We start from the raw sequence: 13,516 nt of genomic DNA, 5'->3' as shown, positions 1-13,516 counted from the left end.
ACAGTTACGGCATCCTTCCTATCTATGAGCTGGCTAAATGAATATTTTCACCGGATGTCCACATAAGGGGTAGGTATTATGCCGAGCAGCGCCAAAAACAATTAATTAATCTATAATACAAAAATGCTAGAAACAAAGCCAAAGGGATCAAACATAAATAATAGCAGTCCTACGTCCAAAAATAGTCTTAAAATAGCATCAGTCAATTACTCATTGCATAGCTTATAATTAAACAAAAATAAAACAACCTCATCAACCAATGCAGTTTTCTATTAGTGAGATGTTTGGATATTGTAGCTGAATCTTCGTAATAAATGATTTGAATCTTCGATTGGGAATTGCCAAAAAGATTGAAGAGAGAAGACATACACATGGAGTCAACTTGGTGTAAGATACCCACTTGAGCTTGTACCCATCAAGCATGTGGCTAGGAAATCCGATGAGGAAAAAATAAAACTGGTGCTAAATGTATATGGTTGATATTAATTGCATCGGTGATTGATGGTTGTGTGCTAAGTGAATATGGTAGTAGTTATTTGTATGTCATGCCTAAATCCGAAGGATTTGTTTGTTGCTTTTGATACCATGACGAGTTGGCTCCTCTTGGGAACTCTATCCAGATAACTTCTCAGAGCAAGAATGCATAGAACTTTAAAATCAATACGAGGTTTACAAAATGGATATCAGAACCAAGGATGCGCTTAAAGAATTGAATGGCAATAGCAGTCTAGATAAGAAAATAGTTGAGACAAGAAATGATATTGGTTTTGCTCTTCTTCTTTTTTGTTTCAAAATTCATATTGTTTACATTCTGTGTGTATTAAGCTTATAATGTTGTCCATCATTAATCTTCCCGGTGGCTATCCTTACGGTTGAAAGAGCCTGTTCTAGTATGAACATAGTAAAGTCTTGTCTCTCCTACGAAATAGATCACGTTATTTTTATTCAGTAGTTTTTTTTTTTTTAATGATGATCAATCACGTTATCCTCAATTTTTTTATTTATCTTTTACCATATTTTGATCATTCACTCACCGGCTGTGGTGATTGTATATATAATATTGAACAGAAAAAAAAAAGTGATATTGCATGTTTATGAAGCTTTCATTCATATATATTACTACGCCCCTCTTATCCAACATATTTTACTCAAACTCTTCGGATTAGACGTCCTTTCATTCACTGTTAGACCTAACCCTCATGTTCATTTTTCTGATCAAAACAAAACAAAATAAGAAGGAAAAAAAAAACCTCATGTTACACGGAGTAATGTTTATTAAACGAATCATGCAAAAGTATATAATAACTTTTTAAACAAGTTTTTAATAGCAACTTAATTGGGTGACTTGTTTGGTGCCGTTAATTACTCCGTGATTGCTCATTATTCAATGAAGTTTTAATTGTGATGGGTTTGAATTTCTCACCTATAAGACGCACCTCATCTTAGTGTTAGAAAGACATATACTCACTTCTTAAACCATCACCATTCACAAGAAAGGAGATAATAGTCTCCTTTCATGTAAGCTGCTATCATGGAGATTTTTTATTTCGATTTAATTCCACTTCTCCTTATTCTCATTCCTCTATATTTTCTCATCACATTTATAGGCAGAAAAGATAAAAACAAACCCAACTTTCCACCTGGTCCTCCTAAGCTTCCAATCATTGGTAACTTACATCAACTTGGGAAACCACTTCATCAAACACTATCAAAACTATCCAAAATATATGGTCCAGTCATGCTTCTACAATTTGGCAGTGTACCAACGGTCGTAATCTCCTCAGCTAAAGCTGCTGAACAAATAATGAAAACACTTGATGTTGAGTTTTGTAGTAGAGTTCAACTTGCTGGACGTAAACAGCTTTCCTATAATTACACAGATATGGCTATTGCACCTTATGGAGATTATTGGAGAGAGGTTCGAAAAATATGCGTACTTGAGCTCTATAGCAGGAAAAGGGTGCAATCGGTTATGGTAGCCAGGGCAGAGGAAATTGATATTTTGATTGATTCCATTTCATCTTCAAATACTACTCCTGTTAATGTTTTTGAGAAGTTAACAAGCTTTGGGCACAGAGCAATCTGTAGAGTTGCTTTCGGTAGCACAACCAGTCAAAGTGGGAATAGATTTGATAGTGGAAGACTTTCTAAACTTTTTCCAGAAATAGCCGTTTTGACTAGTTTATCTGTATCCGATTTCTTTCCAAAGGTAAGCTGGATAATTGATAGGATCACTGGAATTCATGGTATAACAGAAAAATGCTTCCATGATTTGGACAATTTTTTGCAGCAAATCATAGACGAACATGACAAGGAGCGACCAAAGCACGAGCATGAAGATATCATAGACGTTTTGCTCAAACTAAAGAAGGCTCAAACAAGTACAATCCGTCTTACAAACAACCATATTAAAGCAATTGTTGTGGTAATTTCTTTTACTCAATTTTCTTTATAATTAATTCGAGTAGCCGTTTGTTTGTTTTTTTCTCCAATGCTGAGTGATTTAAGAAATTCAAAAAAACTCTTACCGGAGAGATTCGGACATTTTGCATTAAGTATGAATTGGCCAACTGCGTTAATCCACTTACATAGGTGGTTTAAAAACTAGTGTTCTTGTTTTAATTTGTATAAAAATCTTGAGCACTGCAGAGTTTTTTTTCTCCTTTATTGCATGGTTTCTATTTGTTGGCATGAACTTATATGAACTATATTTATGATTTTTTGTTTAAAAACTACCAGAATGTGTACTTGGGTGGAGTAGAGACAGCAGGTAGTCTTATGACTTGGGCAATGGCAGAACTGGCTAAAAATCCCAAAGCAATGAAGAAAGTTCAAGAAGAGATTAGAAGTCATGTGGGATCAAAAGGAAATGTAGAAGAATCAGACCTCGACAATTTCCATTACTTAAAATGGTAGTTAAAGAAACTCTAAGGTTGCATCCATCATGTATATTGCTAACAAGAGAAAGCCTAAAACATAACAAAATTGATGGTTACGATATCTACCCCAAGACAAGGGTCCTGATCAACATATGGGCGCTGGGAAGAAATCCAGAGTACTGGCAAAATCCAGAAGAACTCTTGCCAGAGAGGTTTCAGGATAGCCCCGTTGATTTTGTCGAGAATTTAAATTTTGAATACATACCTTTTGGGGGAGGTCGAAGGATTTGCCCAGGATTGAATATGGGAATCGTCTTAACAGAGCTCGTCCTCACCAATGTATTGTACACTTTTGATTGGGAATTGCCAAAAGGATTAAAGAGGAGAGACCTAAACATGGAGTCATCTGGGTATATATATACACTTGAGCTTGTACCCATCAAGTATGAGGTTACGAAATCTGATTAAGAGAAATTAATAAGTTTGTATATGCATGATATTGTATGGGTGGTCGTGTGTTAAAAAATAAATGGTATTATAAAATCATATAATATTAATTCTAAAATCCATTAGGATTTGGGTAGGACTCCAATTTTCATTTGGTGCACTTGAGTATAAATCAATTCTAAAATGCTTCATTGGTGAGATACTCAAGCTTAAATTAGTTGTAATTATGTCTGAGAACATCCCACAAGAAAAAAACAAAAGAAGACCAGTGCTGAAGATCGAATCTGATATATTATATGATCGGAGAAGACCCGGACGATCAATGTAAAATTTATAGCTAGTACCATAATTTAGGAAGATACACTATATTCTTCTCTTTCACATCATCATCTACCGGGGACAATAATAATATTAATAATTTGGTTGCAATGGATTTCCCAGACGATGCTGTACCAATGAAGTTGTTGTAATGGTTTGATTTGCATCATGTTTCAAACTAGTGTCGATGTAGGTGATGGGTCGGTGCAGGTGCAGGTGCGATTCCTTGTGATTTGAAACCCAACAACTAAAGAATACAAGATATTGCCCAATTCACAAAGGACAGACATTGAATCTGTATATTCATTTGGTTATGATCATAAGAATGATGACTACAAGCTCCTAAAATTTGATGCTTTTGTGACTGGTTTAGTCAACTTGCCAGATTGTCAAGTAGCTGAGGTATATTCGTTAGAATCAGATTCATGGAAAAGCATTGAGACCATCACTCACGATCATATGCTCAAGTATATCCCTTTTGCTAGCGTATCAGCTGGGGTGCTTGTTAATGGGATTTATCACTGGTTAGCTGAAAGAAAGATCGGAAACGAGGAGCTTCCGGAGGATTTCGTACTCTCTTATGAGGACTTTATAGTCTCTTTTGATTTCTGTGAGGAGAGGTTTAAACAAATGCACTTGCCAAAAGCATTTCAGGACATTAGTACTTATTACCGTCCTCTTTGCACTGTGGGAGTGTTGGAAGACTGCCTATGTGTAGTTAGTTGTGTTCGTTATACGTGTTTTGAACTTGAGATATGGGTGATGCAGGATTATGGTGTTCAAGAATGCTGGACTAAACGTTTTGTCATTCGCCAGGAGGATCTGTCTAGACAACTTAGGGATCTAAGTGTGACTTGGTCTTTCAAAGATGAGAAGATTCTATTCAATGATAAAATTCTATTCAAGAAGCGTGAGAGTCATGACCAAATGTTGTATTTATATGACCCGAAGCTAGACAACGGAACAACAACAAAAATTCGTAGTTCACCAGCAGTGATACTTGGAGCACAGAATTATATCGAAAGCTTGGTTTCGCCAAACTCTGGTACTTATGCTGGGAGTTGTACAGAATACGACAACATTTTATGTGCATCTAGGACTGAAAGGTTGCGCCTCTACCAGTACTACAAGGTTTAAAGAATTTTTGTTTTAGTTTTTTTTTTTTTTTTTTTTTTGTTTTTTTTTCTGGTACCAATAATTAATCTCTATTACATTAGTTTTCCCCCCTGCAAAGAGGATACATTCTTAAAGGTTCTATTGTTAACGGTTGGGATAATGATAGAGCTTCGTGTTCTAGTTTTTTTTGCAGGATTTGGTGGAAAGATTAGGAATGGCGCTGATGGTTTTGTGGTTTGCTATGGGAATCATATTTTTAAAACTCAAACAATGCGGAAGACGTTTGGGCAGTTGGTGATGGTGGTATGCTGGCTAAACAGTGGGGGGATTCAAACTCCAGTGGTTAACCTATTGGTGGTGGCGATATGGTGCTGGTGGTCAGAAGAGAAAAGAGATGTGCGGTGGGGTTATTTTTTGTTTTATTTTAGGCTGAATTAAAAGGAAGGATGGTTTAGACACTTTAATGCATTAGGGTTTTAGACTCTTTCCTATATATACACAATATGTATTAGGGTTTAACCATCGCCTTCCTTCCTTCAATATTTTATGTATTCAGGCCCATTCCCTTTAATAGATTTTTTTTTTTTTTTTTTTTTTTTTTTTTTTTTTTTTTTTTTTTAATTTTAGTTTTTAGGTTTGGGTATCTTGAGATTGATTTGAGTCAGTATGCCTTTGTTTACGTTTTAATGCGATGAATGATTTTATTTGATTGATTTTCTATTGGATCCTAGTTAGTTTTTGACGCGGCCAATGTTTTCTTATTTTTCACAAGTGGTCTATATTCTCTCTATACCCGCATTAGAATAATATATAGCTGTTGTCTTCATCTTCTCGCGAAGAAGCTTTCCGAAAGTTCTTGTTGCTATATATCGATTTATATATTGGATTGAAGTACTTCGGAGAGCTCTTTCCGAGAAGATGAAACAAACAGAGCGAAGGAATGGAATACTTTTGGATTGTCAGTCGAAATAAATATATATGGCAGTGATTACAAACTCATAGCGTCTGAGATTAATTCATGATGCGATTTGAATATGGTTGAATTTTATGAGCCATTATTTATTTTCATGATTATAGTCCTAGTTTTTTTGATTGAGAAGCCTGTGATGATGTTACCCAATTAATTGAGATGTAGTGGAACTGAGACCCTGTTTACAGGGAGAACCCCTTGGGGAAACTATATTCATATGACAATAATGGATCTAACTGAGGCATTATGACACTTTTCATACTTTTTTTTTTTAGTTTTTGCGTAATTGTTTAGTTTGTCTCGTATCACGTTTTGAGTTTCAATCCCATATACTTCATGTCCTGTTTAACTGGTGTGTTCGGATAACTTGTGGACATGAGACTGAAAGAACTCATACAGTGTGTGTTGGCCGTAGTAGCTTCTTCTCTCGTATTTTATGAGGAATGGAGCTTGATAACAGCACTACATTTTCTAAGTCAAAATTCTGACTAAAAACTTCAAATATCGTTGTCCTTTCACCAAGGATGTGTTACTGTTAGCACAGTTCAAAGGTCCAATGAATTTGAATGTTTAAACTACCTCCAAATTGTTAACTTATTTTATGTAAGTTTGCTAGTTGATTTTATCTTTGGTAGTGCAGTAAATAAAAACCGGTATTTGAATCTTTACTAAGGATTCAAGTCGTGGGAATTGGATCCAAAAAGATAGAATTCATAAATACGTTTTCGGATCAAAATACCACTACTGGCATTTTTTCGGATCCAATTCCCACAACTTCAATAAAAGATTCTAAATACGTTTTTTTTTTTTTTCTAACTACTAGGCCTAAACTTATGCACTACACGTACCAAAGACAAAATCAAGTAAGCTAACAGTTTGAACGTGGTTGACACATTCAAATTCCCAACACATCTTCTGCATCCCTGTATCTTTATCAGTTCTTGCTCTTTCCCGAGGCGCACTCCCACAGAAAAATCTACAAGAGTTCAACAATCATCGAACTTCTTCAAATGCCATCTTTTTATAACAAGACAACAACAAATGTACGGATCTGTACAAGTGTCTCTGGTAGAGGCTTCCAGTCGGGTGTCTCAGGCGGGAGAGGCTTCCAGTCGGGTGTTTCATCCCAGGCCAAGGAATATGGATGTGGTTATAAACTATCGAAATAATTTCTTTCCATATGTGTTGTATAATGATCTTCGTTACTATTTGTAACATGGTTTTCGTTTATGGATTACATTTCGTAATACCAACAACAAAATAGAAAACAAGGATAGGAAAAAGATTATCAATCACAAAAATTAAACAAACTTACTTAAACAAACTTACTTCGGTGTATTGAGGCGAGTAATCTCTTTACTTAAGACATGCTCTGTACTTCAGGCTGTTACAGTGTATGACATATGTCTCCAGCATTCAACAATACATTTGGGTCTTCTCGCAGCACTCGAGGATCACCAAACATCGAACGCGAAAGATGTAGCACAAACTCTTCTTTTGACTCTTGAAGACATCATGCAAACTCTAAAATTTCTAATACTAGTTTATTACTTTAAAACGCATTTTGCAATGGAGTATATGTGGGGTTTATATAGGTTTAGAAGTGACTCTTGGTGAAATCCTTTCATGAAGAGTCACATCCTTTAGGGGAGATTCACATCCCTTGGGATAAGACACTACCTATTGAAAAGGTTCAAGTGAGTGGACACATCCATTCACACTAACTAACTCATATTTTTATTCAAAATTCCAACAAAATCCCCCACATTCAATAGAAATTCATGCAAAATTAATGCAGACACTAGAAAGAGTTTTTGCGGAACATCACTGCATCGGGAGAGATAGCTTTTGGCTTCGAATCTTTCGTAGTGAATACATACCGGGTTTACTAGTTTTTCAGTGGACGCGATGTCTTGAACTTCCCAACTTTATGAGTAAACCTGTGCAATAGATATCACACAGCTTATTTCCTCACATATTCGGTTCTCGGTTGGCTGTCATAAAAGGATCATTTTTACGATGAATTCATAAAAAATTGTTGGCAATCTTGTGTATAAACTGCAATAAGAATCGAAGAAGGAAGAAGAATGCAAACCCAATTAGATAAACCAAAGTCAAGGCAAGGATTATATCCTCTAGCCTTAAGACAGATTCACCCCGTACTGGTACTTATAACGGACTATCGATGTTTGTCTCCCAGGATACAACGACTTATTTCTCGATGTAGTAGCACTCCAAACTTCGAGAAACGGCGAACAAAAACTTAAAGTGATGAACTCTCTCTTTGGCAAAAACTTAATTGATGATTCTAGAATCCAGTAGATTGATAATCACTACACGAAATCAGGGAATTTGTAACACCAGATTTTGTAACGGATATTTTTTAAGTAACGTCGTATCGACGTTGGTAACTTTGTAACATTGGATAATCGTTGCAATAATTGGTATCTGTTACAGAGTTTCGGGAGGGTTGTGGATAATTACCTTCCTATCCTCAACTTAAATTGGCAAGTTACATTGTTACCCTCCATTACTACTATCAGCTCCCAATTTCATCTCACACTCAAGGGCTACCCAGCCTCCCAACGATTCTGGCTTTTTTCTCAAACATTTTTTTCCCATTATAACTCTTCATTTTAATTACCGAAAATCAGAAAAACAAAACTAAAATCAATAAAATTAGTTTTTCGTTTTTTATTTTTATTTTTAATTATGCGAAAATTAAAAGAGAATAAATATGTCTAGAACAAGTGAGAGCCTGAGACTTTCTCTACCCATTTCCCTTTTCCTCTCCGTCCATTTTACTCCATCGATTTGAGCTTCGGAAACATCGAGATGCAGCTGCAGAGAACTTCATTAACAACACGAATCAGTCAATTTTTCTGTGAATCATCGATGTAACCCTAAATTTAAGTTGAATCGATCTCTCATAGAAGTTTTGACACTGATTCACAATCTTGGAAATGCAAATCTGGGTTATCATCATCTAAGGTATTTCATTTATTGGGTTTTCTCTGAATCATTGTTTTTCAACATTTGGGGGTTTAATAATTTTACAAATTGGAGGTTAGAAACTATTGGTTTCGAATTAGAATGATGCAATGTCTAATGGTGTTTATGAACATGTATATCTTTTAGATTTATATATGATTGTAGATTTTAGGTTTATTGTTTTTGTGTTTGTTGAGTGTGATTAAGAAGATTTGTATATGAAATTGTGGATGTTGCAGTACATTGTATTATGTTTTAAGAATATCTCAGTGTACTTTGTAGGTTTAGTTGATAATTAGAATGAGTCAGACATAGTATTTTACTTGTTTGTAGGATGTCACAATTTGTTTATAGGATATCTCCATTTGTTTGTAAATGGGTGAATGAATCAATTGTGTATTGAAGCAGTAGCTCTAATGAGAATCCCAACCAGTTTCAACAATTTAGATGAAAACCAAAGAGAATCTATTGTTCATAATTTGTTCCCTTTGCCTAGTCAGATTCTAGTTCTTTATGACTCATTGCCAAAGTAGTTTCTTGGGTCAGTGGTCAGAATACATTGTAGATTAGAATTAGATATGTATATGCCTCCACCAACACCAAGTAGTTTTGTGGGTCAGTGGAATCATTTAGGTTTCACATGACTCAATCTTGAGTCAAGTTATTACGGCTTTGACAGATGATCTACAACTTGTTATACCTTTTGTGGATAAAATTAGACTCAGTTAGAGTTTTTGGGTGTCAGGTATTATTACTATTAGTAAATCAAGATTGTAGTTTGTTTTGAGAAGCAATTTCTGCACTTTAGATGAAAAGCGGAGAGAATTAGGATTCGTAATATGTTGCCTTACCTTGTACTAGGATTCTAGTTCTTGATAGAATTCAAATAATGCTTTAGTAAATTCATAGATCATATAATACATTTCAACATACCACAGTTTAACATTCCATTTTTCCTTTCATTAGAAATCACAAAGATATCTCCAGCATACCAAATGTAACCCACTATATTCAAATCAACACAAAAAGAAACCGAAATTGCAATTTCATTAAGCAGATTTACAAATACCATCATTATTACTGATCAGACCCCTAATTACCAAGTAGTTCCATTACAATCAAACCCATTCACAAGATAAACATCAAAACATGACCCAAAAACCTAGTCTGTAATTCCCTCAAACATCTGAGAGATTAACTATTCGTACAAGGAAAAACTAGACTGTTCGCCCCCCCTGCAAACACCTTAATTACACACATACTAAAATGGTTACCCCCTGCAAACACCTTAACACCTTAAAACTGTTAGCAGTTACCATCTGCATAACAATATCAAAACAAGCCCAACTGTTCCAAAAAAAGAAAAACATCCGAGATAGCAAAATAACCACAAGAAAACCAATACCTATTCTGTCAGCAGCTTCAGCAATATAAGGAAAATCAGCAATATGAGCAAAATGATCAGCAAACACCTACAAGATTTCTTTGAATTTTCACGAAGAAGCACTTAGTCCGATTTCAAAAAATCGAAGCTTTCCCATCGAAATCTTGTTGATGTTCGAGGTATGATTATTCAGAATCATCACCGCTGTTCTCATTGCTATGATGACTGCTATCGTCGTCGTCATCGGTGCCCATCTCATCATCGCTGTACTCATTTCTATATTGACTGCTTGTTTCAGTTTCACTTCCATAACCTCCATCACCTGCATCTTCACTTCCTTCATCATCTTCATTCTCTTCCTCCAAATATCCAACCTCAACTGGTTCACCATTCTCATCAAGACCATCAATTGTTTCTCCATCAGAATGAACATTCAGTTTCTCATTCATGGTTCTTGCAAAAAGCCTAGGGATTGCTTTTTCTGCTAAGAATATTTCATACCATGCATCCTCCAGCTTCTTTTCTCTCTTCCTCATTTGTTTCTCTGTCTCAGAATTTCTCTCATGATCATCACTTCTCTCAAAATCATTCTCTTTCTCTTCAGAATCACTTTCGGTTGCACTACGGGTCTTTCTCCAAACAAATCTTCCCCTTCTCCCCTCATATCTCTCCTTTCTTTCTCTAGATTTTCTCACATCTCTTGCAATTCTCTTCCTCTTCCATAGTTCATATTGTGGAGCATTTTCCTGACGAACTCTTTCGTACTCAATCTGACGATTTCTCTTGTCAATCTCTTGGTGCAGAAAATCCCTCAAATTCTCCAACTTTCTAGTACACAGAGTCTTTGCAACTTTCTTGGCAAAGTTAAAAGGTCCAGAAGGTTGATATATGTTAGCATTGTTTCCTCCTTGATCACCCATTATCTCTAATCTATGTTTTTCTCAATTTCCTTGCCTGATCTTTGAGGAAGATTTTTGCATATTTTGGAAATTCTCTGTTTAGTTTCCTTTTGTATAGAAGATGCCATAAATAGTCATTTAAGGCATTCGGTGGAACGTCTCGTCCCTTAGCTATTCACGCCTATTCAAAGGCATGCGCAACAATTCCTAAACCCATCATAACTCCTCCTTAACTCCTGCACTCCAACATTGCTAATGGGACTGTAACAAATTAGTGGGGGGTTCCAAAATCATATAAGAGAAAACTGGTTTTTCCTTGGGGCTGGTACGCCCCCCACTAATTTGGTACACCCTCATTAGCCTAATTGTAGACTTTTCCGACTCCCAATGTCTAATAACTTCCATTAAGAGGTTGATAGACAGTTCAACCAAACACTAATTCATATTTGATTTTTGGTAGATACTGAAGACTCTGAAGAGCCATCATCTGTTGAGAGGCATTATGTGGCGCTGGTGTACTGCATATATAATGGCAGTGTTCACACATGAAATGGCTTAACATTCATGAGATAATTTATTCGGTGTACAAAAAATGGTCAAACATAATAGGTCAACAATGTCAAACAAATTAGGCCAAACCTGACAAGTCAAGCAAAATAAAATCAGCACACTTGTGTATATTTATTTAATTTTATTTAGTTAAAATATGGGTCATATCTTCACTTGAACTGCAGCATGGTTTGGTTCAGGCATCATGCCATATCTCAATACCCTGGTCCCTGAGTCCTGACCAACAACAAATTAATCAACTAATGTCAAACAAATTAGGTCAAATAAAATAGGTTAAGCAAAATAAAATCAGCATTGTGCCACATAATGCCTAAATTTTAAAGAAAAATAAAAAGGTTTAGGGGGTTTCGAACCTCCGACCTCAAACTTACTTAAACTAAAGTGAACCACGGTTCCCTACTACTATTTTTTACATTAGCTGGACTTGTATTAAATTTATACAATTACTATCTTCCTAAATATTATCAGCACACTTGTGTATAGCTGGGCCATATCTTGAACTGCAGCATGGTTTGGATCAGGCATCATGCCATATCTCAATACCCTGGTAACTGAGTCCTGACCAACAACTAATTAATCAACTAATGTCAAACAAATCAGGTCAAACATAGGTCAAGAAAAATAAAATCAACACACTTGTGTATAGAACATATCTTGAACTGCAGTATGGTCTGGCTCAGGGATCATGCCATATCTCGATACCCTGGTCCCTGACCAACAATTCAAATGAGCCACAAAAATCTGGAACAGCGCCTGAAACATAACTCATTATCAGTTCATCCAATTCCATTGATTTGAGCTGCAGAAAACTTCAGCAACAATAATGAATGAATCAATCAATTCTTCTGTGAAACTTCGATGCAACCCTAGATTTAAGTTTAATCGATCTTTCGTAGAAGTATTGACACTGATTCATAATCCAAGGTATTTCTCATTCATTCATTTGGGAATTTCTTGGAGATTGAGCTGCAGAAAACTTCATCAATAACAATGAATCAATTGATTCTTCTATGAAACATCGATTCAAGCCTAGATTTTAGTTTAATGGATATCTCATAGAAGTATTGATAGTGATTCATAATTTTGGAAATGCAAATCTTGATCATCTTCATCTAAGGTATTTCTCATTCATTGTAGGATGTCAGCATTAGTGAATAAAGCTTGTATTCTGTTTTGAGAATCAGCATCTCAGGAATCTTTGTGGTTTATATTCATTGTCAGATTGTAGAATTAGGTGTGTCGGTTGTATATGGTAAGTAGGGTTTGTGTCAATTATGTGCAAGTCGAATTTGACGCAAGCAACACAAGACAATTTTTGTTAGTCTTGTATTGACAGAAGATATAAAGATATAAAGATCAAACATATATATATGTTTGTAATTTGACCCTTCTCCATATTGTAGATTAAGACTAGGTGTGTTTATGCCTCTCCATCAAGTGAATTAGACTGGATAGAGAATTTTTTTTTTGAATTTCAAATATGCTGCAATTTCAAAGATGCAGGGCAACTATTAAGAAACACTAAAGTGAATTATTTTCAGTATACATTTGTTTTCATTACAGTTTAGTCTTGTACATGTTCCAGTTCTTTGCATTTTAGTTTTAGTTTCTAGATTATGACCTTCATCTCCAACATTATCGACACACAATCATCGGGCAATATAAATAAACTGACTTCATCACATTGGATATCATAAATTTACAACATTTATGTTTATTAAGTGTTGAGAAACATTTGACAACAACACTATCATGTTCATAATATCCAGTTACACACAAAAAATCCAAGTACCAAAAACAAAATGAGAAAAGCAAAATAAACACAACTTTCCCCTGTATCATCTCCTGCGTTTTCAGACTTCATTGCCATGATCAAAAAAGAAATCATGATTCTGTGACTTACCATTTTCCCTTTGATAAGGCTTACTCGGTATACCCGATA

General features: G+C 35.4%; 2 protein-coding genes, 2 non-coding genes and 1 pseudogene across 4 annotated transcripts; all 5 read left to right on the top strand.

Annotated features, from left to right (window-relative positions):
* Positions 1–1,547: 1,547 nt before the first annotated feature.
* Positions 1,548–3,344, top strand: LOC113329542 (cytochrome P450 71B36-like). The gene is made up of 2 exons (XM_026576401.1): positions 1,548–2,425; positions 2,740–3,344. Exons 1-2 carry the CDS (start codon positions 1,739–1,741, stop codon positions 2,914–2,916), a joined length of 864 nt encoding a protein of 287 aa, XP_026432186.1. The 5' UTR covers positions 1,548–1,738; the 3' UTR covers positions 2,917–3,344.
* Positions 3,345–3,812: 468 nt separating this feature from the next.
* LOC113329654 (F-box/kelch-repeat protein At3g06240-like) lies at positions 3,813–4,781 on the top strand. Its single transcript, XM_026576506.1, has 2 exons — positions 3,813–3,860; positions 3,969–4,781. The coding sequence occupies exons 1-2, from the start codon at positions 3,813–3,815 to the stop codon at positions 4,779–4,781; spliced, it is 861 nt and encodes a 286-aa protein (XP_026432291.1).
* A 958-nt stretch (positions 4,782–5,739) lies between these two features.
* LOC113330291 lies at positions 5,740–5,815 on the top strand (annotated as a pseudogene).
* Positions 5,816–5,859: 44 nt separating this feature from the next.
* Positions 5,860–5,973, top strand: LOC113330276. The gene has a single exon (XR_003350145.1). It is a non-coding gene; the product is annotated as a small nucleolar RNA Z278 (small nucleolar RNA).
* Positions 5,974–6,091: 118 nt separating this feature from the next.
* LOC113330286 lies at positions 6,092–6,200 on the top strand. Its single transcript, XR_003350155.1, has one exon. It is a non-coding gene; the product is annotated as a small nucleolar RNA snoR97 (small nucleolar RNA).
* The last annotated feature ends 7,316 nt before the right edge of the window (positions 6,201–13,516 follow it).

This window comes from Papaver somniferum, unplaced genomic scaffold (assembly GCF_003573695.1).
Source record: "Papaver somniferum cultivar HN1 unplaced genomic scaffold, ASM357369v1 unplaced-scaffold_117, whole genome shotgun sequence".
Classification (NCBI taxonomy): Eukaryota; Viridiplantae; Streptophyta; class Magnoliopsida; order Ranunculales; family Papaveraceae; genus Papaver; species Papaver somniferum.
This window is presented reverse-complemented; position numbering and strand designations above follow the sequence as displayed.

What these genes read in the sequence shown, in the direction of transcription:
- LOC113329542 (XM_026576401.1), top strand. Translation starts at nt 1,739, where the DNA reads ATGCTTCTACAATTTGGCAGTGTACCAACGGTCGTAATCTCCTCAGCT. An exon ending in ATATTAAAGCAATTGTTGTG is followed by an intron (nt 2,426 to 2,739) that starts GTAATTTCTTTT and finishes AAAAACTACCAG; the next exon opens with AATGTGTACTTGGGTGGAGT.
- LOC113329654 (XM_026576506.1), top strand. Translation starts at nt 3,813, where the DNA reads ATGTTTCAAACTAGTGTCGATGTAGGTGATGGGTCGGTGCAGGTGCAG. An exon ending in ATGGGTCGGTGCAGGTGCAG is followed by an intron (nt 3,861 to 3,968) that starts GTGCGATTCCTT and finishes TATGATCATAAG; the next exon opens with AATGATGACTACAAGCTCCT.